The sequence below is a fragment of the Mustela putorius genome, unplaced genomic scaffold (genome assembly GCF_011764305.1).
Source record: "Mustela putorius furo isolate JIRA1106 unplaced genomic scaffold, ASM1176430v1.1 tig00000407_pilon_pilon_pilon, whole genome shotgun sequence".
Classification (NCBI taxonomy): Eukaryota; Metazoa; Chordata; class Mammalia; order Carnivora; family Mustelidae; genus Mustela; species Mustela putorius.
The window spans coordinates 12241829-12268784 of NW_025421373.1; the positions used below are offsets into that span (position 1 = coordinate 12241829).

The 26956-nt window shown below is 39.9% G+C and overlaps 1 protein-coding gene across 1 annotated transcript in view; it reads right to left on the reverse strand.

Moving 5' to 3' along the window:
- The window catches only part of C9 (complement C9), a 46638-nt gene that overhangs the window by 15618 nt on the left and 4064 nt on the right, over nt 1-26956 (reverse strand). Inside the window, exons 2-6 of the mRNA XM_004737970.3 lie at nt 19840-19945; nt 19280-19424; nt 18876-19023; nt 11571-11709; nt 3132-3404 (exon numbers count right to left, since the gene is read on the reverse strand). Of these exons, the coding sequence (XP_004738027.1) occupies nt 3132-3404; nt 11571-11709; nt 18876-19023; nt 19280-19424; nt 19840-19945 (811 nt within the window). The remainder of the gene's footprint in view (nt 1-3131; nt 3405-11570; nt 11710-18875; nt 19024-19279; nt 19425-19839; nt 19946-26956) is intronic.

Here is a 26956-nt window from a genome sequence, read left to right on the forward strand (position 1 = left end):
TTGATTATAAAATGTTGACAATGGAAGGAAAGGTAAACATCCTATATGCAGCCCAATTTTGCAGACAGGAAAATTCTGATCCAAAGGTATCAAGTTATTTGCCCCAAATCACAAAAATAGTCTGTGGCAGTGATTAGTACCACGAACCTAGGTCTCAGGTCTCCCTGCTCCTTCTACTACATCTTTACAATTTTTGATAACAAAGATAGGATAGACAACACTTTTAAGACATACAAACTAACCAAGTGAATAGTTACGCATTCCTAGGGAAGATGGCTTCAATTTCCAGGAAAAAACTGAGGCAGTGACAAAGAACTACATGTTTCAACATCCCATACTGTCCCAGTCAAAACTAAACTACAATGGACACTTACGATTTTGTAGATGGTTCATTTAAGTTTCTCCTGCTATAGTCGCAGTTAACACATGTTTATTGCATAGAAGTTTAAAACATTTTGCTATTTTTTGAAGTATATCTTGGTGTATATGAACATCACACCAAACTTCCTGTGTTTTAGAAGCACAACTGTTCACACTGTATGACTTTAGGTGATGGTCAGTGACTTAGTCTTCAACAATAATCTTAAAGAAACTTACTCCATACATAATAAGTATATGAATTCACCTTCTGATGACCTGCAAAATAATTCTCATTGTAGTCTCAAAGGTGCACAAAACATATTTGGATACCTTTTCATTGTTGAATTAGGAGGTATAACTGTAAGACAGATGTTAATGTTCTTTGGCTCAACTTATTTCAGAGGTAGGCCTTAGATCATTTCCATCCAAACATAAAGTTGTTCCTTCCTTCTTAGATAATAAAAACAAAATCTCTTGGCCTCACTTGTCTAATCATTTGCTACAAATTTCTTTGTCTTCATTAGAAGTGAAATTCCTTTTAAAGAATTTTCCATATTGGCTATTTTCAATTCCTCTCAAATCTAATTCAGTCATGCAGTTCTGCTTACTACTTCAGCAAAACTTCTCTTGTCAAAGTCACCAATGACCTTCACAATGATAAAGCCAGCAGTGGTTACTTCTTAGTCCTTCTTCTTTGACATATTAACACATTTGAAACAGTTCATTACTCCTTTCTCTTTGATAGGGTTTATTTTCTTATCTTCTAGGGCAGTTCTTCTCACATTATGAAGTGTAGACAGATCACCCATAGAATCTACCCATAAAATGCAATTCTGATTCAGTAGGTCTGTGTTAGAGGCTGAGGTTCTAACTTCCCAATGATACTCATCCATGGACCACACTTTGAGTAGTGAGGTTCTAGGGCGTTATTGTCACTTCTTGCTGTCCTCTGCCGGTTCTTCCTCTTTTGCTAGACCTTTTCTCTTTCTGTTGAAATTCCTTGAGTTAAGTCTTGGATGTTACCTTTTCTATTTACATTAACTCTTAGTGATCCCACCAAACCCTAAGACTGTGAACATTCCCTACATTTGAACAACTCCCAAACTTACAGCTCAATCCCAAATCATTTTGCCAAATTCCAGACTTAATAACACCAACTTCCTACTTCACATCTCCAAGTGAATGTCGAATAGGCATCTCAAACTTAATCTAAAATTGAACTATTGTTTTTCTTCTTTCAACCTGCTCTACCTAAAGTGTTCTCCATCTCAGTTGGTAGCAATTTCCAGCCTTCCAGTTGCGTAGGCCCCAAATCTTTGACTCGTGCTTGACCCTTTACCTGTTCTATCCATCTGCACACAGCTGGTTTCCTGCAATAGCTTTCAACAAACCTTTTTAATTTTGCTCTTCACTCTTGTAATTTCTTCCCCTTTAAAATATACTAACATATGTCAGTCTTCTAGTCAAAAATTCTACCGATCTCCCATGTCATTCAGAGAAAAAGCTAAACTCAGCACAGGCTGTGAGGCCATTCATGATCTGATTCAGTATAAACTTTCTAACTCATTGTCTTCTGGCTCACTTTGGCCCAATGGGCAGATATGTTCCCACCTTAGAGACTTGTCTCTAACAGCTCCTTCTGCCAGGTACATCATCCCAACTATGACTATTTGGCTATTTCTCCTCCTTCAAATCTTTGCTCAGATTTCATTTCCTTAATGAAGTCTACCCTGAACTTTCTTTTTAGTATTGCCCTTGCCTAGCACTCTTGCTTTCCCTTGTGTTATTCCATAGCACTTATCACTTTCTAAATACTATATATCTTGCTTTTTTGCTATTAGGTTTATTTTGTCTATCTCTCCCTGCTGAACTTTCAGCTCCATGAGAACAGGAATCTTTTTTAGGTTGGTTCACAAATGTATTCTAAGCCCTTGAAACAGTGCCTGGCCACATAAGAAAGCCACATTAAATATTTGTTGTATGATTTAAAGGATTTTCCAGCTGCATAATATGGATGGGTATGCATATTAACATAGAGACTAGGTAGAGAGCCATTCAAAACAATTGTATGATTAGGCACAACTTAAGTACTAAAAGTGAATTATTATTATTTTTAAAAGAGGAGAGGGTATCTAAACATGTGACTGTATTATCAGAAAAGGAAAAATGAATGTTTTATTGGCATCATACTGATTACAGAAAGTGTTTTCTGTATTTCAAAGGCGATGAAACAAAATTCTAAATCTGACTTAAATATTAAGGGACAAACACATTTTCAAAGCTTTAAATTAAATGTATAATTACAAAGTAAGCAGACCAATGTAATATGCAATGTGTACAATTTCATGGCCTCATTACTTTAGAGATGCTTCCCAGTAAGTAAATAGTTATCAGTGTAAGGCATTGTGATGAGTTACCCAAATTCCTCAGTCTGATTCTTCATTGTCATTCTGAAGATGGTATAAATTCAACAGTCCATTACCACAGTCTCAGTCCAAAAGCGTGCTCCGAATTTTTAATATGCTTGTTCTTCTGTTCATCACCACCAAACATCTTACCCCCTTATATTACAAGAGATCCCATGGGCCTCTTCTGCAGTTAGCATTCTTCTTCCTGAACTCCTAGCCACACATTTGGAGATTTGTTGAGTATTTTTTTTTCCTCTCTCTTCAGTGAACTCTATTTGCTCCAAACATTTAAACTTAAAACAGGGGGTTTGGTTAGTTTGATAAATATCCCATTATATTCTTTGTTTTAAGCTTTGGTCTTACCGTTTTAGAAGAACGTGAGAGTAAGCTCTGGTAACTCTCATTTTTGGAATATGTGAGTCCAAATTTGCCACCACCTTCTGTAGGATGGAAGAAATTTTTGTGAGGAGACTTTCCTTCTTCAGGCGTACTTTTATGCTTTTCAATTGCTTCAGTAGGTGTGAATTTTAAAGTTACTTCTGCATTAATATTTGATGTCGTCTCTTGGACAATGGCTTTGAATACCTCTATCTGTTCTTCGTAACTTTCAGTTCTGAAATTTTTATCGGCTTTGGTCTGAAAGAGAATGATGAAATGCTGTTAAAAACAACATACAAAAAACCACCCCAAACAGACACAGATGAAAGAAAAAGCAATTATTTGAAGGGTATTTGAGCAAGGGAGTTAAGAGTGAAATACCCAAGTGATATCACTGAGCTCTGATAGGGACTCCATGACTCTGAGGACAGGACACAGGAATCTCATTGTGGGTCTGATTCCTAGTCTATGAAAAAGAAATACCACACACAGCCCAAAGACTGTTATGAGATAATGCAGTGAGATAATATATATGAAAGACTTAGAACAGAGCAAGCTTTCAAATGTTAGAACCTAACTGCCCACTCTAATAGGAGCCACTGAAGACAATTCTACTCAATCTTCAAGGCTGGAAAGGGACAGAGCTGAACAAAATGTCACCAGAAAAGTACTCCTTGACTCTCCTGGAAGGCCAAGCTCTTCTTAGCTTCCTGTGTGCTAATTGGCTGCAGGATAAGGGTGGTTTAATTTGTAAGCACCTGCACTTATTCCCAACATGGCTAAGAAGAAAGAGGCCTTGGCAGAGATCAGTTTAGCAATGTGGAGAATTGTTGGCAGGTGTAAGAGAACATTGGTCAGGGTATCTGTCAGGAAGCTGTTGAACGGTCCTGTCTGACTCTGCTAGGATGACAGAAGTGAGTAGAGCCTGAAACAGAGAAGATGGTGTCAGTCCAAAAAGAGGGCTCAGTTCCATGACAGACAGTCAGAGATGGACCAATACCGGGAATCATCATGAAGAAAGAGTAAAAAATCTTTGAAGAGAGGCCAATGATGCAAGAATAGAAGCAAATTTCTTTATGAAAACCCAAATAAGCAGACATGGAGAAGATGAAATTTGAGAGACGGATAAAAGGGCTTGCATGTTCCAGACGGATTAAAAGGGCTTGCATATTATAGGGGTCAGCTCAACCTGTCCTTTTTAAAGGTTTATGCAACTGATGCTTCTTGAAAAGAAAGAAACATTATTTCTGGAACTGGGAGTGGAAGAGATAGAATATAACCAATAAATATTTCAGAGTTCAAATTGAAAAGAAGAAGGTGGGAGAACAACTGGAAATAGAAGGTAAAAAGGGAAAACTGTTAAAGATGTAACTAAGACTTTGTACAGATAGATAATAAAAACATGCATTATTTATTATGATTACTAAAGACATGTCTCACTAATTGAGAGAAGGAACCTGGAAAGAGTAGATTGACTGCCATCTCATTAGCCACCCTCAGCCACGGTACAGAGAGAAGCCACCCACACACTCCCAACATTTTAGCTACTAAATTTTGGGGTAATTTGAAATTTAGTAATAGGTAACAAATATGGTTCTTCTCCATTATCTTCAAGAGATCATTTTCTGTGTTTGTATCTGAAATGTTAATGTGCTCTAGGTTTCATTCCTGATGTTCTTTTCTCTCTCATTGTACACTTCCTTGATGATCTCAAGGATTCTCAAGATTTTAATGGTCATCCATATGCTGATGCTTCTTAAACTGCCTCCATTTCAGATCCTTCTTTCTCCCCACACATCTATATAACATACTTTTTGCATAACATACTTCATCTAGATGTCACATAGACCTTTGCATTCAAAATTACCAAAATTCAAATCACTGTCTTCTTCTTGGACTTGACTTTGACACTTCTTTTGGAAGATTCCTCCCTCCCTGACTTCCAAGATCTTTTTTTGATGGTCTAGCTTCCAGTGGGAGTGTCTTTGACTTTCCGTCTCCATACTTTACATCCATGATGAGTATCCTTTACTATGGCTAGATGTTGTTCTAAGCACTTTGCACTTATTAACACATTTAACCTTTTCAAAATCTTACGAAATATGTATTATTGCCACCCACTATATGATAAGAAACTGAGATTTTGGAAGATAAATAAGTTGCCTAATGTCCCATGGATAAGTGGACGAGTTTAGCAGAATTTAAACCCAGACAGTTTTCATTTAGAACCTGTCAATTGACCATAATGTACGCTGTCACCAATTCATTAGTGACCTCTTTGTTCTTAAATATGCCCAAATAAAAAAAAATGCTGGATTTCATTTCTTCCTTTCAGTCTCTACTTTTATAGTAGAGTTTAGTCTTTCTTCATTTCCTTCTTGGACCATGAAATAGCCTCCTTCTGTCGTTACCTCTCTGGTCTTGTCCTTTTGAAATCATATCCCCAAAACACAAAGATTTAAAATGAACTTTGACTATGTTGCTGTCCTCAGGGGCTCCCTTCTCATGCTCAGGATCATGTCCAAAGTACTTAATATGGCATAAGAGCACCTTCATTATTTGATTTCTACCTGTGACTCCAAACTTGAATTCATATTAGTTTATCATAGACCATAGTTCCTTTCAATATAGCAGTTTTTACAAGACTGGGCTTATTGTTCCTTGGAAACATCAATATACAATAAACAAACCAGCAGGTACATAATAAACCTGATCTATACTCTGCTGGGGCTTCTAAATGAACTCACATGGCAGTAGAAAGTACAGTTGGAATGTTAATTAAGCCTCTGTTTTCCATTTTGTTGTCAACTTTTATGGCAGTTACAATTACGTTTACTTGATTATGGGCTCTTGCCTTTGTTAGGAACATTAGCTTTTTAAAAAAGATTGTTGGGGAGCCTGGATGGCATAGTCGGTTGAGAAGCTGACTCCTGATTTCAGCTAGGGTCATGTTCTTGGGGTCATGAGACTGAACCCGGTATAGGGCTCCACAGTCAGCCAGGAGTCTGCTTGGGATTCTCTCTCTCCCTTTTTCTCTGTCCCTATCCCCCCAGACTCGCTCCCCCCTCACTCTCTAAAATTAATAAATAAATAAATCTTTTAAAAAGTAAAGATCGCTAATATACTGCATGCACTTATTTATTAATTCAGTAATCATTTTTTTAAAAGATTTTATTCATTTATTTGGCAGACAGAGATCACAAGTAGGCAGAGAGGCAGGCAGAGAGAGAGGAAGGGAGGCAGGCTCCCTGCCGAGCAGAGAGCCCGATGCGGTGCTCCATCCCAGGACCCTGGGATCATGACCTGAGCCGAAGGCAGAGACGTTAACACATTGAGCCATCCAGGCACCCCTCAGTAATCATTTTTTTAAGCAAAGAATTTACCATGTTAGTTTCTTAGGATTCCACAGTAAATAAAAGAACTAGAAACTTGACTTAGAATATATATGATATAGCAAAATAAATGCTAGAACAGAAAGGAAAACAGAGGCTGTTACATTAATTTGCAGGTGGGGCATCTAACTAAAACAGAGAACTCGGAAGAGAAAGCTGATGGGGGAGTAGTAATCAAAAACCAGGTCAGGAATGACCTTTTTCTCCCTACCACAGAGATTGACTATTATCCTGCTGGCTACAGGGAAACGCTCACTAAATTTAAGTAGCAAAGTGATAAGATCAAGATAATCATTTATCTTCATACTGATGTGTGTGGAATGAATTGAAACTGAGCAAAACTAGAAGTCTGAAGCTGATAAGACGACTCTCATAGCTGTTTCGCTGAGAAATGAGAGATGCATAAAGCTCTGGCTATGGCAGTGGAAATGGAGAAGAGGAGACATATTTAGGATACATTACAAGATAATGGAACTTGGAGATTGATTAGGTATTGTAGGCTTCAAGGGAGATGTGTCTATAGAGGAAGTCATTAGGATGATTCCCATATTTTGAATTTAGTGATTAGGAAGATATCATTTCATTGTTTCATTGTAACCATTTAAGTGAAGAATTCAAGAGGAAGAGTCAGGGAACTGGGTGGAAGAATGGATATCAGCTTTGAGTATGTTAACTGTGTGATGCCTGATACAATTAGCTATATAGGTATCCAGCTCAGAGGGACACATGGGCTGGAAATAGAGTATTCATAAACCATCAGGTTAGAGGTGAAAACTGAAGCCACAGAAGGGAATGAACTCAACCCAAGGAGAATATGTAGACAGAGACTTGTGAAACAAGGCAAAGTAGGAACTCTGGTGAGACCTATAGGTCTTAGGACTGTCCTAAGTAAAGGGAACTCAAAAGAAACTTCAAGATGGACTTTGGCAAAAGGTAATAGAGATTTGGTGTTGTGGGCTGTACTGTGTTCCTCTCAAATTCATGTATGTAAGTCTGAAGCCCATGTACCTCAGAATGTGATTATATTTGGAGATACAATCATGACAGAGTTAATTAAATTAAAATGAGGTCATTAAAATGAACTCTAACCCAACACGACTGGTGCCTTTCTAAAAAGAGGAGGTTATAACTCAGAGCAGAAGGAAGAGGCTGTGGAGATACAGGAAAAATGGCGTTTATAAGCCAAGGAGAGAGGCCTCAGAAGAAATCTGATCTCAGATTTCTAGCCTCTCAAATAAATTTCTGTTGTTTGAACCATCCAGTGTGTGATACTTTGTTATGGCAGCCCTAGTGAACTAATATAGTTAGTGAATTGACACAGCAAATATAGAAAAGAAGAGTATGTGGAGATGGATGTTTCCTTCTTGTGTTTGTGTTTCTTTTAGTGAGAATCTTGAAGTATTTATTTTTATATGTTAAGAGCAGGGGGGGAGATGAGAGAGAGAAGCATTGATAGAAGGCTTAAATGGATAATAAGCAAGATACCTGGCATGGAATCCAGCATATAGAAAGACACAGTCTCTACTGAGACAGAGAAGAAAGATATTAAGTGTAGAATGAGTGAGAAGTAAGTTTGTACACAAGGATAACTTTGAAGGAAAAACTAGAAAATTCTTGACTAGGCTTGAGTATTCTCTGTCAAGTTGAAGCTAACTCCATCTATTGAGTTATTCCTCAGATGAGGAACTTGAGGGGATTGCTGGAAATTTTAAACCACCACTGTGGGAACAGGGAGCGGGGTAGTGCAGCCTTGGGGGAAGAGTGTGGACCTGCTGAACTGTGTGGAGGCTTCGGTTGAAGCTAAAATGCCACCAGTTCTTTTGTTATGATTTTCTCCAAGCAGTACACGTTCACAAGAGGGCCAGAAAAGTAATAGGGTTCATCTAAAGTTGGAGTGTTTCTGGTTTATAGAAGGAATAGAAGGCAAGGACACTGATAATATTATCAAGAGTGGTCAAAATGGATCGGGATTGATTAGAGGAAGGAATTGAAGACCGGAGGAGCAAGATGGACTGGAGGAAAGCCAGGCCAAAGACTTGGGTCTTGATGGGACCCAAGAGTTTGTTTGTGGTCATAAATGAGGGTGAGAGCTGAGAGATGGGCCAGTTGCAGTGAGGCAAAGGGTTAAATGCTGGATTCCCCAATGTTCAGATGCCAGGGACAGCACAGTTCTGCTGAACACAGCTAAGGATGGGAGTGGCTCTGGTAAAACAGACAGGAAGTTGAGAGGCAACAAGAAGACATTGGCAGCCCACAGGATATAAAATCACCAGGTTTCAGGCAGGATTTGGGGTGGAAAGGACAACCAGAATCCAGGCGCATTTTACAATTCTTCGTTGATCTCTTAAATCTTACGTATTCATGGTGACCCAGGTTTATAGAGAATGGTAATGAAAACTTGAAATCCGATTTACAAATTGTTACTTTCCAGAACAAAAGAAGAGAGGACCAAAGAAAGCTAAGGAAAAAGTAACTGATTTGTACATATCACCATCCCTGTTTTCTTCCCCATAATTGCAGGCTTCAGTGGTTCAGGATTACTTCTGACTTACTAGATAGCCAATAAACCTTGACCTGTAATGTGAATGCTAATTACACACTAAATTGTAGTGAAGTCTTTTACTAATTATATTCTTTAAAAAAGGAATGATAGCAAATATTCATTGAGGGTTTGCTATGTGTCAAGAACTTCCCGGCTGTTTTAGACTCATTTATCTTTACGAGATAGGCACCAGTATTTCTATTTTACACATGAGGGAACGGAGGCACGATGATGATAAATAATTTACCCAAGATCTCACTGCTGCTTAGCAGCAGAGCCAGGATTCCATTTTATGTGCTGTGTTCTGGAGATCCAGAGAACCAGAGCCACATTTGAAGGAAGAGGCACTGAGAGAGTGTGAATGTGTCAGAGGCAGACGTCATTATTAAGAAATATTCCTCATACTCCGATAGTTCGGTAGAATTCTTTCAAAACATAAAAGACATTACTGTCTATGAGTAACAAAGACAGGATTTTAAAAATTAATTCATCTAACAAAAATGTGTTGAGCATTGTGTGTACACATATATTGTGTAGAGTATTAGCATAACAGGCTATAAGGAAGTATAGAATGCATTCAGTTATGATACTAAAATACACAAAAAAGGAAGTAAACTATCCCATTGGATATTAGAAGGTGTAGGAAGAAATTCTAATGAATAAAAATAGAGATTTCCATTGAATAAGCTCATGTTCTTTTATGTATGGTAGAAACAAATTTGGCTACTTGCCAAGACCATCACAGACGAGAGTGAGGGGACCACCAGCTGTTGTAGCACCAAGAAGGGGGACTTTAGCAAGCCTCGAGCGAACTCTACCAGCACTCCTCCTTAGCTGACACTGACTCACCATCCAGGCCCATAATCCTCTCTGCTTTTTTTTTTTTTTTTTAATCAGCTTGATGCCAAGACTCGCTTAGAGATGTTATTCTGATCTGAACTGATAAAAAGTTGCTACAATCTTCATTTCCCCCACTTTGTGTGAACATCAATTAGTTTTCCTTGGCTAAGAGATGCTGCTCCCAACTTCTGTGGGACAGAAGCAATATTAGGGGTAAATAACACATCACCTTTATAAAATCCGAAATACTGAGTACAGAAACCCATCTATTTCCAGGGTTGTAAAGAAGAGAAAACAGGGAATTTTCTCTCCAAATAAGGCTTCAAGATCAGTCATAGGCAAGGTCCTGGCCCTATCCATCTCATGTCACTCATGGTCATTCCTACCCCTAGAGAGAAGCTAGGAGACTGATCACAGGGACGAAGAGAGGAAAACTGTATGACTCAGACCTGAGAACTAAAAAACAAAGTAAGACACCAACAACCCTTCTTCCATAAGCAATGACAAAGGTCACCTTATCTTTGTGGTATTCTTTTTTAAGACATTAGACCTTTTGTAATAACCTTTAGAAAGATGATCATCTTCCCCTCAAAAAAGGTGCTTAAAGAAGGTAAACTTGGCATGAGGGGAGAAAGTCAATAATCCAAAATGTTCCCTTAAATTTGTGGGAAAATGATTCTATGCTGGACTTACACGTACAAAAAAATAAAAGGATAATGTAGTCACACATGTTAAGAAATGTCAGTCGAATAGTATAGAATTTATAATCTTTAGTATTCATAGAAGAGTAGGAATGCCAGAGGCCGCAATGTGTATGGACTGTTTTACAACATTATTAAAAATAAAAGAAATATTAACTCCATTTATTTAAAAGTATATGTGTTTTGGAAAATTTTGTGAGTGACAACAGTGATAAAAGACTTTGCAAAAACTGAATAAAGTAAATATTATAGATCGCCAATGGGACCATTGAAAAAAAGATTTTGTAGCTCCTGGTTCAGAGTAAGATAATTATTATTCTTTATTTTTATGTTGCTTAGACCCAAAAAAAATCTCTCTAATGGTGATAACTAGTAATCCTTTAAATGAAGGGGTCCAATATGTGGATGGTTCTAGAGAATTTAGGTGACTTTCAAGAAGGTGGTTACGTTTGGGGTGGCACTGGGTAGAGTAGACCTCATTTTAAGAAATAGTTTAACAAGAGTTAGAGGGATTTGAGGTGAGTGAAAACAACCACTTACATTTGTTAGGCAGGCTTTACCAAGGGGAATGCTGAGGAAAAAGCCAATGTCAAGATGAGTTTTTTTGGTAGACTAGCAAAAAAATGAGCTTAAATAGCATGAGCAGTGTACCCAGTACTTAAATCAGCATTAATTTAATTTATAGTTTTATCAGAATCTTAGATGATTCTTTTCATGGAGTCTGGGTATTTGCCAAAACTATCACTAGGTGCACCTTACTGAGGGTTGGTTGTAGACCACCGGAGTTTCCTAAAGAGATCAAAGCTATACATCTTCTTCTTTTCAGTCAATCACATATTCCCATCAGATTCTCATTCTACTGAAATTTTCACATTACTTAGTATTACGTTTATAGAAGTGGCTTTTCAGCTAAAAGCTGAGCAATGCTTTTGCTTCTGAGGAGACTTACTTCATAGGCCAGAGAAGCCACGTTCCAGGGTTTGCGGTAGTAGACCCGGGTGTTTCCATCCCGAATGCGGTCGCAGAGTCCATGGTAGTACTCATTGTCAAAAGGTGTGGTTAGGGGGTCCATCCCTAAGATGTTGATCCTGAAAATGAACAGAGTAATATCAGAGATCCCAGGAGCTAACGCAAGGCAGTCCTCTGTAGCTGGGGGAAAGAGAGAGCTTTGGCTCATGTCCCCATCACCCCATATATGCATGATATAATCAAGAACAGAAGCAAAGGTCTGCTCACTTCTGCTTTACATCTCTGGCAGCAAGCATACCTTAGGAAGGCCTTATAAACTTCCAAGCATCGAGGGCACTGTTGAGAGCACAATGAAAGAAATGCAATAACTGAGGAACCAGGGACCATCTGGCTCCTAGAGTCTAAATTCCACCTCTGTGACTCTGAGCTAACCTCCCTTAGTGAGCTAAGAGCCAACTCCGTAATACCACCTATTTAAATTATTTGAGAACAGAGCATCTCAGGGGAGTTGTATAACATATGTATGTAATTTTTAATCTATGAATCAACATTGGGGCTCTTTCTCTCCCCATTCTCTTTAAACATAAGCCTTTTCCTCCAACTGTCTCATTGCTTGTCAAGAACCTCATTCCCTCCAGGCTTGTATTATTTCTATGATACTTTCCAAGGGAAAATACAAAGATTTCAGCATCCTGACAAGGCATTTTCAAAAGTTCTATTTTTTCCTCTCAGCGAAATATTTTTATTTGGCAAGCTTTAATTCAGAAACAGAAATCTTATTTAGCTTTAAAAAAGTTAAGTTTGATTTGTAGACTTAAAAGCAATGTATGAACAAGGAGCAGTTCATTCTGTGGGAAGTACACTTGTGTTAATTGGTTAATTGGAGGAATGGTCATTTGCTGTCTAGTCCGAAATATATGGCTCCAGACCAGGGAGACCAAAGAAGGGTTTGCTCTGTACATCTGTAACTGAGTTTGAGACAAAAGCAGAAATTCTTCCATGGCTCTAGACCACATCCCAAACTCCAATGAACTGGATTATAAATCTGGATGTTGGTTTCAAGAGTAATTTGTCAAAGGGTTTTGATGGTTTGCTCTAAAACCCGTTGTTAATGGAAGAAAGATAATCGAGAATATGTTACCATCAGCGGATTAGTTAAAAACTACATCTTCACGTAAATGACACAATCTTTTTTTTTTTTTAAAGATTTTATTTATTTATTTGAGAGAGAGAGAGAGAGAGAGAGAGACCTTGAGTGGGGGGAATGGGGCAGAGGGACAAGCAGACTCCCTACTGAGCAGGGAGCCTGATACGGGTCTTGAACCCAGGAAACATGTTCATGACCTGAGCTGAAATCAGATGCTTAACTGACTGAACCACTCAGGTGCCTCCAAATGGCACATTCTTAATGAATTTTGAATCTGTAAAGAAAATGACGTTACAACTCAACTTTAAAGGAAGGTACTTAAGGAACAAATTTAGTAATATCTTTCTCAGAGCTAAATGTACAGTTAAAATTAACCACTTCTGACTTTTTCCTCTACTAGAACCTTTCATGAAAAATGCTATGGCCCTAAAATTTAACATAGGGCCAAAAATCAGATTTAGTTGAATAAGAAAGAAAAAAGAGACATTAGTATCTGGTTTACTTTCTCAAACATCTAATGCCTCATGACAGGTTAACATTTCAGCTTCACTTCTTCACCCATCTCTGTATCCACAGCAAATGAGTCATACTTTTTTTCCCTTTGGTATGACTAAGGTTTGATACAAAGACAAGAACACTGGAAGCAAATGATCTGCGTTTGTTTCTTCAATAGGCCAGTACATTTCCTTTATTCTATAGTGAACTTGTCCAAAAATCTCTATTAACAGAGACCCTGTACCTCTTCCCTTACAGGGAATAATGACATTAATCTTTGCTTATAATGATGATGAACTCTTGGGTGACTATGATACCCTCACAGAGTGTAGTGTTTGTAGTAAATAATGAGTAATATTAGGAGAGTTAATACACAGTCTTTTCTCATGAAAAATATATTCAAACTGGGGAGTCGGACATATAACCACCAATTTCAAAAAAGAGTCCATGGTCAAATACACTCGATGAGCCAATGAGCAGCACAGGCAATTGCCGTGCAGGTTCCCAAAGGGAAGAAACCTCATGGCAGCGTCATAAATAGAGGTTAGAAGAAGTAGGATTTGATTTGGGTGCTGCAGAATGGGGATGGAAGGGTAGGTGGAATGGTGTGAGCAAAATCCTGCAGGTGGAAATGTGTATGGCGTGATTTCAGGCAGTAGTCTTCAGATTTTCTGTTCGTCTACTCTATAAAAAATTATGACAAATTTTGCCTGCCTGCACAATGTTGGCGTGACATCTAAGATTTTTCATCTTAAGTTTAAGCTGTTGCAAAGGATATAATTTCTCAACATGCTATAAATATTTATCTTATAGTTATTTTTCCTCTTTTTAAAATAAATCCGATGAACTATAAATGTCATAGTGATGGTGGGTGTCCAATCCCTGCAATGTTTATATTTCTTTAGCAACTAGACATTTTGTAGAATTCCTTTTGATTCTTTTTTTTTAAAAGACACTTTATTTTTTAGAGCAGTTTTAGGTTCACGGAAAAATGAGTGAAAGATTTAGAGATTTCCCATATGAACCCACCCCCTTTTGATTCTTCAATCTATTTTTCTAGTCCATTTCCACTACAGAAATTCAGCTTAATGTAATGTTATTTCAGCTTGGAAGTTTTAATGGATCACTTTTTTAATACTTTTTTGTATCAAAAAGGTATTCATTGAAATTTTATAAATAATAAGTATCCTTTGACTATTGGGTCTAAATAATTAAAAACTCTTCTGGATTGAGTAAAATTATTAGCAGTATCATATATATGTATATTAAAAAACTTAAATAGTTAAAAAACATTATTTTTTTTGTAAAGTTGTCTCAATGAGTTGAATGGATGTCTTTTTTAATTAAGTGATTAGTTCCTGCCTTCATGGATGAATATTATTTATTGCTAGAAAAAGACAAAATTCATAATCAATCGTATTCCTACTTTCCATTTTTGTAGATATTAATGTTGATAAACTTTACTCATGTACGTAAGTGGAAAAGAATAGAAGGCATTTTGTCATGGCAAGGTCACTTGATTCTTTGATCTCCTGAGTTTTGCACCAAAAAAAGATCAGTAGTCTATCATTAAGAATTATTTTTATAACCCATTATCTGAAAATTGATACGATATCTTTCAAAAAGAAGTGGAGATGGGTTGACTTATAAGACACTGGCGTCCAACTCAGCACCAATACTTGGAAATGTTTCTTGGTTCTTCCACCACAGAGTAAAACTGAGATGAGTGAGGGGAGCACTCTTCTTTTGGAAGGTGATAGTTAAGCAATTGTAAAAGGGGAAGGGAGAGGAGAGAATGGGCTTCACAACTTGGATCCTACTGAGTTGCTAAACTTTCCGAGTTTATGAAAAATATTTATGTATGGAATTGAAGATTCACTCTTTGTTCAATAGATGAGTTAAGCCACTAATAGTTGAGAGAACTATTATTTAAAACTTACCTGTCTCCCCCTTAGAAAGTCTTTGCACCTCACAGTATGCATACCCTACTTTGAAGATTTTGTTTTACAGAACAGCAAATAGACTAGTTGGCTGGATCCATCTGGAAAGTTGCAATGAAACTGCTCCACAGGCTAAAGCACGACTAAGGAAGAAATGTTTCAAAACCTTTGACTTGGTTCCACTACTACAGAGACAGCCAGTCTAGTCTAGAATGAGCCAATTTTTTTATTCGGCCAAGAAACACGAAAACTTCTATGGTTGGAATGTCATCGCCTGGGAAATAAAAAAAGCATTTGTATTTTGCCAGCACCTAGAGATGCCTGTTTTCATACCAACATCTAGAACCATAAGCAGTTCTAATTTTCCAGGTGAACAGAAAAAAAAGCTCCCTCCACAGAAGGGGTGCTATGCTTTAGATCACATAAAAAAAGTAATTTGTTGCATACCATACATCATTTACAGCTGGCTTGGATTTCTATTTTTTCAATGAGCACAAGATGGGTTGGGGATTTCCCTAAACACTTCTGGAGAATCTCAAATGCCTACAAGGCAAAAGGCGGAAACATTTGTGTTACAAGGGAATTCTGCTGGCATTAAGAATTTAAGGGGGAGTCCTATGAAAAAAAAGGTATAAATTAATGACTGTGGGTACTTGTGACTTTCATGTGTGAAAGAGTCTGATTGTATATGACTTCTGGTGAGACTTGTTGAGATTTTCCAGATAGGATTGCGTAGAAGCAGTTTCTAAGCCTGTTGCTATGACTAGGGTGTTTACTCCTATTACTTCTATTGGAAGTAATAGGAGTAAACAGGAGTAAATAGGAGCGCCTTGGAAGAATAATAGCCATGCATGGTAAATAAATACAGAATGTTCATAGGATTGAAGAATATCACCGATATAATAAAGCATGTCATTTTGAGAATTCTTCTTAAATATTAATTACTGATTTCCTCTCTTCTATACTCTTAATTCAAAAATTCAGAAAATCAACTTAAGGAGTTTCATTTTCTAAGGTTCATTTTGCTTTGAAGTTAGGGTGTTGATTGATGAGCTTTGCAGTGATGGGGGAAATGACGTGGGTGGTGATGAGCATGGGGGGAGAGGCCAAGGTAAGGTGGCATGGTGAAAAAAATAGGGTTTACTAAAAGTCAGAGAAACTTGGGTTTAGTTCCACTAGAAACTAAAGAGTTCTGCTAAAATTGAAAGAGACTAAACTGGTCTTGCTGGCTTCCCTCCCTTTTTTTTTCCCCCTATAAAATGAATATAATACTTTCTCTGACAACCTCAGGATTATTATGAAAAATCTATAGGAAAAAATGTAGGAAAGAAAGTTCAAAGCATTATGCCAATGAAAGCTGTTGGAGAATAATAGACTTTAGGAAGACTGGTTACAGGTAATTGTTCATGGTAATGAGGAATTTAATAAAAAATACTGGTGAAATTATTCTATGAGGACCTACTTCATTTTTCACCTCTTCAGCCAACCTTCCCCATGGCGGGGGGCCCCACCCTCTTCCTTGGTCCTGAAGACTCAACCCTGTGTCATTCACTGTCACGAGCCCTTACCGTGGCAAAAGATGATATAGTTACCCAGCTCCCTGGGATGCCTCATTATGAAACTTTCTAGCAAATGCTATATAATCCATTTCTCTGTTTTCTGAGAAAACAGAGAAAACTAATAGATTAGGAATGATTGTTTTTCAGCTGAGCGGGCTAAAATTTCCATATCCTTTCACAAGGTGTAAATTTGCATTGAGTGGAAATACATAATATGTGCAAAGCCCTGCTTCAAGCCCATCTGTTTAGATTAAGGAGAAAACTGCTTCTTGGATCCCAAATACAACAAAAACAATGTCATAATGGACTTCGACCATGGACTCAACAGTCTCTCCCTAAGGAAAGCAGGAGAATGAGTCAGAACGCATTGGAGCAGGCTGTGATCTGGTTATAAGGTGTCTGACAACCTCCATACCATTTACTGACAATTATTAAAAGAACCTCCTGTGTTTGGAGACAAAAACCGTACACTTTGTGTACCTTCAGGCTACACTTTGTGACTCCTACCTTCAGGCTAGGGGCCAAAGACACTTAGTAGGCAATACTTGAATGTTGCTAGGACGAGATTTTATAATGTGAGTAAAGGGTGTGTGAAATGTTTTACCCATTTCCTAACTCTTGGTACCCTGGATTTTTCTCCTTATTGAGATTCAATAAGTGCAAGTTCTATCTAGCTTGGAGGGAGAAGACATCTCCATTTATGGCCAACCCTGATCCAGAGGCCTTACCTTAAGAACTGCCCCCTACCCTGGATAGGGTTTCTCAGTCTGAGTTCCACTGATGCTGTGGGTCTGGCCACTGTGTACCTTTCAGGATTGGTCCAATCCAGGGCCTCTACCCACTGGATATCGGCAGTGCTCCCTCACCCCCTGAGTCCTCTGTCCTATCCCCCACAGTTATGACAACTGGAATAGTTTCCAGACATCATCAAATGTCCTCTGGGGAGCAAATCACCCCTGGTTGAGACCCAGTATCTTAGTCCCTCTATTAGCCTTGCTTTTACCATGCCCTCATCTTCTTTCCTCTCCTTATCCCCGTCCCAGGAAATAAGTCCTGAACCTGAATTTATTTCTAGGGACCCAGTTTCAATCTTACCTAATGCCATTGACAGTATTTTAGAAGCACCTATTTTCATTAATTCATGAGCAGATTGATTGATTCACCTATTTGTCTATTCCCCAGTGTTGATAGAGCATTTGTGATAAACCAGGCACTGAGATTTATGAGATTGATAAGACCCATCGCATGGCAGACAGTGAAACAGAGCCACATGCCATCTCCATCAATAGACCAGTCGATGTGGGAAAAGATGTGTCTCTGTTAAGTACAATTTGGCAACAAATCTACCAAAGTACCATTATTGAAAACAGCTCAGAACTTTTGGAAACTGAAATGGAAACTATGCCATGGGCATCCCTGGAATGTTCTCTGACTATATGGAACATACAGCCCCTTGGACCTACATCATTTTCCTAATTCCTAGAACACAGATCTCTGGTTAGTGGTTATTATTCTGTAAAACTCTTGAGTTCTAAACTGTCCAAGACTTCTCATCTGAGTTTAGCTGGCCCTAGCGCCCTACATTTTGCATAGAAAATGGGCGAAACTTCACTTTGTAATGAGAACCAGAGTCTCAACACCATCACCAACCAACATCACAACTGCTTCTTTTGCGCTTTCCTCTTGGGTCAGCTCTACAATGCTGTACTCTCCTGAGAACTTATAACCAGATGTCTATCCAGAACAAGTTCCCATGGAAGACAGCATTACTGACAATTCAAACATCTGAACGGCCAAACCCACCACTGGCAATTCAATGTCAAGTGATAACATGTCACTTGAACATGGCTGTGGTCTTTCTGAAGTTCTAAACTGAGGTGTGTCGCCTCCTGCTGGACTCGGAGAAAATCACCTATCATCCTGATTGTACAGACCCCTTCCTGAGGACGGGCACCTTGTCCAAATGATCTTGAGATACTGACTTTGCACTTACCTTCTTTTAAGCTCAAGCATGTTTCAAGGAGAATGCAGACTGGGGGGCTGCCCTGCCCCCGTGCAGACCCTCCACCACCCTAGCACAGCAGGAAAAGATGAAAGTCCCTTTCTCCCATCTTCATCTAGAAACATTTCAGCCAAATACAGACCCGTAGCCGGCCGTCCGCCCCAGCTCGGATTCTTCCACGACTCTGTCACGGCAGGGGGGACGGGGATCACCTTCACAATCATCCTCGTCTGAAAAGTCCCCACAGTCATTGTCACCATTACACAGAAGCCGTCTCTTGATACATCGGCCTGTGATCAAAATCAAGAAAGACACTGTGTGTTTCATGCCAGATTTCCTCTCTCTTCCTGATGTAAGCAAATGGACTTTAACATGGATGGAGGGGAGGCAACAGGCACATACTTGAATTCTTTGTACATTTACAGAAAGCCGTTTGACCAGCCCCTTTCGCACTTGGAAACATAAGCGTGTAAAAGCAGGCTTTGTTCTTTTCGTTCGCGAGTGCGCACAGAAGCCCATGGGGAGTAAGGGGGATGTGAGGATTACCTGTACCACATTTAAAGTCATTGCCACAGTCGTCCTCCACGTCTTCACAGGGCTCAGTGGGTTCACACAGTTGTCTGTCTCCCACTGCCTCTATGCACTTCTTCCCGTCGTATTGTCCAAAGATCTCAATGCTCCTTGAACGGAACTGTGCAAAACAAGCTGGAAATATTAGAATTTCTATGGCCAAAAAAGGGTAATGATCTAAAACTGCGTCCACAGTACTGTAGCCCTCTAGACCCAGTAAAGTTGATTGTTTCAAGATGGAAGCCCTAAAAGTAGTCACCAATATTAAAGTCATACCTCGCATGCTAGGGTTGGCTGTCTGTCCTTCAGCATCTGATTCTTCAAGGCACACATTTATTATTGTGTGCCATGGTGAGATTTCTAGGCAAACTGAGCCTCATCCACGTAGATATTTATCTTTCCTTCTTAGTTGGGAACTCAGTGGGGGTGAGGGTGGGAGCTCCCTGCCTCCTAGTCCTTTTCCTGGAGATGCTGGCAACAGAGTTTCCATTTGGGGTCATTGGTGGGGAATGGCATTGGTGGGGAATGACACTTACCTTTAGTCTGAGGCAAGGGTCACATTCTGACCATTCGCTCCAGGAGCTCATTCTGCAGTCTATGGGAAGTGGCTTCTCATTGTCTTCTACTACCTGTGGGCCATAACTAAGAGAACAGAATCATCAACTTCATGGTGTGACTCGCGTCTGTGTCCAAGAAGTCTTCCCAAACCAGTCTGATTTATTTACTATTCTTCTGCTTTCCAAATCAAAGGACTTATACTTTTTTTTTTCTAAGATTTTTTTAAAGTTTATTTGAGAGAGAGAGAGTGAGAGATAGAGCATGAGCAGAGGAAGAGGGAGAAGCAGGCTCCTGCTGAGCAGGGAGCCCCATGCGGCACTTGATCCCAGGATGCTGAGATCATGACCTGAGCCGAAGGCAGATGCTTAACCTGCTGAGCCACCCAGGAGCCCTGAAAATCAAAGAAATTATCCTTTTACTAGATCTCTCATTTGACATTGGATCATAAGCAGCTTTATGTTTTCAATTGGTCTTCTTATTGAATTCTTGTACTGCTTTGTGACTTAACTTTCGACCCAACTACAACATAGTAAAATGGTGATGAGGGAAACAGGCAAGTCATCGTGCTGCCTGTTTATGTGCATTAGTCTCAGATTTTCTGCTACCTTCTAGAGACCTTTTTTCACTTTGCTTCCCCCAGAGTCTGAAAAAGCTTCCAGTTGCCTGGTTTTCTTGTAAGCCAGCGGGTCCAAGCAAGCACCTGGGAGCCCAGCTTTCCTACCCCTGCTCTGTTCACATCCTAAACAAGCCTTACCGTTCACACTCTGCTTCAGGACTGACCCCTCACCATTCTGCATTTTAACACCTATACTTTGGCCCTTACAGCCTTTCCTCCCACCCCAGATCCAAAGCTCAGCTGTGCTTTTCTGAGCTTTGAACTTTCTTTCTTGGTTCACCATTTGGATTTCTTCTGGTTACAACACCTCCTTGGATGACGATCTTCTTTAATGAAAGAAAGGAAAACAAAACAAAACCAAAAGCAAAAACCACTGAACAAGCATCCTATGAATGCTCTGTCCTGACTTCCCAGAGCTGGCACCTGTCCTTTCTAGAGTGCAGCATCTTGCTCTAGAGGGCTGGCTCCGAAAGGCCATTGCCTCCACAAAGGCTCTAGATCCCAGCTCTCTGAGACCTCTCTCACTGATGAGGTCACTGTCAGTGAGACCACTGAACATGGTCTGCATTAAAACTCTTCCTCCCTCCCAGTTTCTTTCCATGTGTTGTATATTGTGTTCAAGTTTTTGATACTAAACAGAAAGAAGCAAATGAATGAACAAAAAAGACCTTCTTTGTGAACTCTACGTTTCTTTCCAGCTGCTCCCATTCCTGCCCTTTCACAATGTAAAAGAATTTATAAAAGAATTGTTATCAAAATATTTGTTTCTCTTTCATAAAAAAGGGGTAAAAAAAAAAACGTTTCATCTCCTCCTTCATCTTTAGGTACTTCTTAAATTCTCTCATTCTTTTAGCCAACTTCCTTGGGAGAGTAGTTTGAATCCTGTATTTTGTTCCTCACTCCCAATCAATGGCTCAGCCCTCCTGCCCCAGGGACATTGCTCTGGCCAAAGTCAATGATGACTCCCATGTGGCTCAATTGGTCCTTTCAGTGCTTCTCTTATTGACTTCCTTACAGGGATCAATGCAATTGGCCATTCTTGCTGTTTAAAATACTCTCTTCCCTTGGACTGAATGACACTAAACTACCATTTCTTCTTTCTCTTCCTTCGGTTCTCCTACTCACCCATGTGCTCCTCCTCCTTAGACCATCTCTGGAATGCTGTTTTTCCAGGCCTTGTCCTTGAATCCACTTTTTTGTTTTTTCTCTCTACACTTTCTCAGGGTTTTGGTTTCCATGCATATGGAATGACGCTCAGAGATAGGTCTGCCGTCCAGACATCTCTCCTGAATTTTAAGCTCTTGGATAAAACTCCCAACTGTACATCTGCACTTGGATTTCATTATGGTCCATTGAACTCAAAATATTCTCAAAACAAATTCATCATTTTTTTCTCTCCTCTCAAAGCTCTACCTCCTCCATACTTACTGTCTGGGTGAACAGCACTTTCATTTATGCAGTTGGCCTGACCAGAGGCTTGGGTGCTGCCTGTCTTATCCTACAACCCTCACACTCATCACCTATAGCTAATCAACCATTAAAATCTGTTGTTTAGTTTGTAAATGACTCTCAAATCCATCCATCCTTCAGCTCTGCCAGATGCTTCTCTGTTCTACACTAACATTACATCTCTCCTGGATGACAACAATGTCTTGCTAATCCAGTTCCCTTAAGTTGTACGTAGGATCTTCTAAAAATGCAGATTTGATTGTACCATACCCCTCCTGAAAACATTTCTGGAAGCTTCCTATCACTCTTATGATAAAATCCAAATTTTCTAACATGGTGTGGCAGGCAGAGTAATGACACCCCAACATGTCCCCAACCTAATCCCTAGAATCTGAGAATATTTTACCTTACAGGGCAGAAAGGTGTCTGTAGATGTGACTTAGAAATATTATTCTGGGTGGACTCATTCCAAACGTGTAAGCCCCTAAACGCAGAAGAACAGTTCAGGGAGATATAAAGACAGAAGAAGAAGTAGGAGAAATTCAAAGCATAAGAAGGGACCCCACTGGCTTTTGCTGGCTGTGAAAGTGGAAAGAAGCCATGAACCAAAGAAGGCAGGCAGCCTCCAGAAGCTGGAAGAACCAAGAAAATGGATTCCCCCTTAGGGCTTCTGGAAAGATATGCAGCCCTGGTAGCTCTTTGATTTCCTCCTAATGATTCCCCAGGGTTCTGCTTATTTTGCCTCCAAGTAACCAGGTATGTGGTGCAATGAAGGGAAAACTCCCTTGGTTCTAGAAACTGCACCCTGTAGATCTGTATCATGATACCTTTCTCTTTCCCACCTGCCACTGAGAGCAGCTTCAATGAATAACTAAGTTCAGAGGGTACAGTATGGACTGAAGGATGACAATGGAAGGTGAAATCCACTGTACACACTCCAGAGTGACAAGTCTTTTGCTGGCAAAGCCTAGAACCCAGCCCACGATGAGGGCTGCCGAGAAAGGCTATTCATCTGTTTCACACACTGGGACCAGGATCCTGCTCCAAAAACATTGGCATCACCACAGACTGTTCTCTTATATCTTTTACATAAATAATAAAACCACATAAATTATGTACATGCTGATTCCCTTCTTTCTCAGTTTCTAACTTAAGGACTCCTTTTCTTTTTACAGGTTCAACTCATACTCTGGACTTAGTACAGAGCTCTGCCTTTGATCTTTTATTGCCCTTCTAGACCATGATTTGAGTTCATCCCTGGAATGACCCTATCCTCTGAAAGACCCCCTAGAAAGGTCCTCTGATCACATCCCTGTCCTGGGAGTGGGACTTACAACCCTCTAGCTATCCGGTGTCATGTATCTGTCATAATCAGAGACCACAACCATGTGGCTGAAACAACAGAAATTTATCTTCTCATAGTTCTGAAGGCTAGAAGTCTGAGATCAAGCTGTCCATTGCGTTGGTTTCTTGTGAGGCTTCTCTCCTGGGCTTATATATGGCTGGCTTCTCCCTGTGTGTTCAGATGATCTTTCCTCTCTACAGTTGTGTGCAAATTTTTTCTTCTTGTAAGTCGTATTGGATCAGAGCCCAGCAAAATGAACCCGTCTTAATTCAATTACCTCTTTAAAGACCATAACTCCAAACATAGTCATGTTCTGAGGTATTAGGGGTTAGGACTTCAACATATGAATGGGGGTAGGGGGCACAATTCAGCCTACAACATTCAATAAATGTTTTTTTAACTAAGCAGTTTCTTCTATTTAATTTTTTTTTAATTTTTAAAAAGATTTTATTTATTTATTTGACAGAGAAAGACACAGCAAGAGAGGGAACACAGGGAGAGGGAGAAGCAGGCTTCCCACTGAGCAGGGAGTCTGATGTGGGGATAGATCCCAGGAACTGGGATCATGACCTGACGCGAAGGCAGCTGCTTAATGACTGAGCCACCCTGGTGCTCCCAGTTTCTTCTATTTGTCTTCTAGTTTTACTAGACAATTTTCAAATCTCATTTTCTCATTAACCTTTTATTCTAACCTCTGAGACATAAATTTGGTAGGTGTTATTAGTTCTCTTTTACAGATGAGAGACTAAAACTAAAATTATACCATTTATCCAAAGTTGGACAGTTAGTGGCAAAACTGGATTCAGAATCAACCTCTCTCCACTCCTAGTTCACTGCCATTTTGCCCTGTTCCCTATGCTATATCCCCCTCTCATCACCAAGTAGATCCTCTTTGAAATGACCTAAATGGTCATAACTTTGTCAATACTTTTTCCTCCTCCTTCCTCCCTCCCCCTCTCCCCACTCCTTCCTTCCTTCCTCCCTTCCTTAATAGAGCTATTCTTTAAAACATATCAATTGTGGGATGCCTGAATGGCTCAGTCGATTTAGAGTTCGCCTTCGGCCTAGGTCATGATTTCGGGGTCCAGGGATCAAGCCCTGCATCCAGCTCTCTACTCAGTGGGAAGCCTGCTTCTCCCTCTCTGACTCCCCCTGCTTATGCTCTTTCTCCCCCTGCCTCACCATCAAATAAATAAATGAAATCTTTAAAGCACATCAGTTGGACAGCTTGGTTCTTGCCTGGATCTATTTTAAGCTTAAACCTAAATGGTGACAAATTAGACAAAAATAAGCTGGAAAGTGTGTGAGCATCTGGCTGTTTTCCCTTCATTGCACCAGATACCTGGTGACTTGGAGGCAAAATAAGCAGGACCTTGGGGAATCATCAGCAGGAAGTAGTAGATTATGCAAAAGGAATGCTGTACTGAAATGAATGTACTACATAAATATTAAGAAAGAAGATGAGTGATCTTGGACAGCTCCTTCTGAGCCCACCGCTCCCTCCTGAGCTCCTCTGACTCACTAGGCAGATAATGTTTTGTGGCTCAAAGACTGTGTATGCACAATGCTTACCACCTGCCTTTTGCCCTGCTGAGTTATTAGGCGGACTGGAGAAGTATTTGCAAAGCACTTTCTGGATTCCTAGATGAAATGTGTTTATCAAGTAAAACGTATCTCTAAGTGTTTCAATCTCAGCTTGAAAGTCACTTCCCAGATCAAAGTGATGTACAGCAGCACTACAGGAGGTCTAAGTCTCGGCCAGGAATGCATTCAATGAAGGGCCATTGATGCACGCCTGCTCCCATGTCTTGGCCTTGAAGAGATTCCAGCTTTATTAAAAGGAAACCTCCAGAACAGCTCACACTCCAGGACACATTGCAGCAGACCCAGGTGGAAAAAAACACCTGCTGTAGGAAGGAATCTTTTTGTCAATAAATAAGGCAATATGGCTCCTTTGAGTGTCGAAATATAAGCTTCTTAGGATTGCATTCTTAACCCACAGATCTGCCAGTTTGCTTAGTTCATGTAATTCATCAAACGAAAAGGTAATAGGACAATAATGTCCAACACTCATTTTTTTTTTTTAAGACCTTTCCTGATTTCCCAAGTCTTAACTTAAGAGCTTCTCTCAGGTGCTCCCAATGAGCCAATATTCAACGACCCTCAGAGAGGGCCTGCTCTGTGTCAGGAATGGTTCTAGTGTCTGGGGCTACATGTCTTTACCACCGAGTCTGCATTCTAGTGGCTGAGATACAGTAAATGAGAATCCAGCAGATATAGCACGCAGTATCAATGAAGACATGTGAGCGGTCAAAGAAAGGAAAGCAGGGTAAGAGGAGGGCTCTCGGACTGGGGTTGAGGAGGGAGCTTTCTTGTATGAAGTAGTCAAAGAACCCTCTCAGAGGAGGTATGGTGATGTAAAAATGTATTCACAATTTCTTTGGCCATTCTTCCCAAAAAGATGGGTTCTAAGTGCCCTCCGCCTGAAGCCAGTAGTGTCTTTCTTAACACCCTGTTGAGTAGAATGTGGTGGAAGTGAGCCTGCATGTTTTAAAGGCTAAGGTTCGAGAAGGCCATGCAAGTTCTGCTGGCTTATCTCAAGACATGTGCTCTGTGATCCCCTTCCCACTATGGATAAAACTGAATACGAGTCTACCACATGGAGGACAAAGAGAAAGACGTGGAGATAGATTCTCAAGGAGACTTAAGTGTTCCAGCCCCTAGTGGTTTGAGTCTTCCCAGCCCAAGTGAAAGACACAAGAGTGAAGAAGCCATCATAAGAATCCCAAGCCACCATCTGACTACGTCCACGTGGGAGACCCATGGGAACCCCTTCACGGAGCCCAGTCCACCCTTGGACTCATGAGCCAGTAAAATAATCAGTATTATTTTAAGCTACTGTCTTGGGATGGTTTGTTACATAGCAGTATTGACCAAAACAGATGATACTTGGTTAGATACTTGGATGCATTCAGATACTTGGAAGCTATGTGAGTATCTGGAAAAGGAATGTTCCATGCTAGGGGAAAGTAAGTGCAAAGGCCCTGAGACAGTATATCGGAAGCACCAAGTACAGTGACAGAGAAGAGTGAGCAAAAAGGAGGGTGGCTGATGTGCCTGGAGAAACAGGTAGGGTGTTTCTCCTGCTTTGTAGGCTGTGGTGAGGAGTTTGGATCTGATTCTGAGCTTGATGGGAATTCTTAGAGGAGTATGAGAACAGGAGTAACATCCAGAGTTATGTTTTCAAAAGACTTAAAAATGTCTCTGGTTGTTAGATGGAAAATTAACTAGTGGGATGTGGGCGAGGCTGGATACAGGCCAAAAATGATAGTGATTTGGGCTAGAATAGTCACAGTGGAGACAGCAGGCAGTGGGCAGATTTGGGACACATTTTAAAGATAATACGAACAGACGTGCTGTTAGATTGCCTGTGGGAAGGATTCAAATAGGGGAGTCAAGTGTGATTCCCAGGTTGCTACCCCAGTAAGCCAGTGAGTGGTGTAATTTGGGTGAGGTTGGTAGAGAAATCAGTGGGTATGTTTTGGACATGTTAAGTTTGAGATGCCTCTTAGATTTTCAAGAGCTGCTGACTTAAGTAATTAGACATTATGTTCAAGGAAGCGAGTGCACCATAGATATAAATTTGAGATTTGTCAAAATGCAAGTGCTATGTCCCTCCATAAAG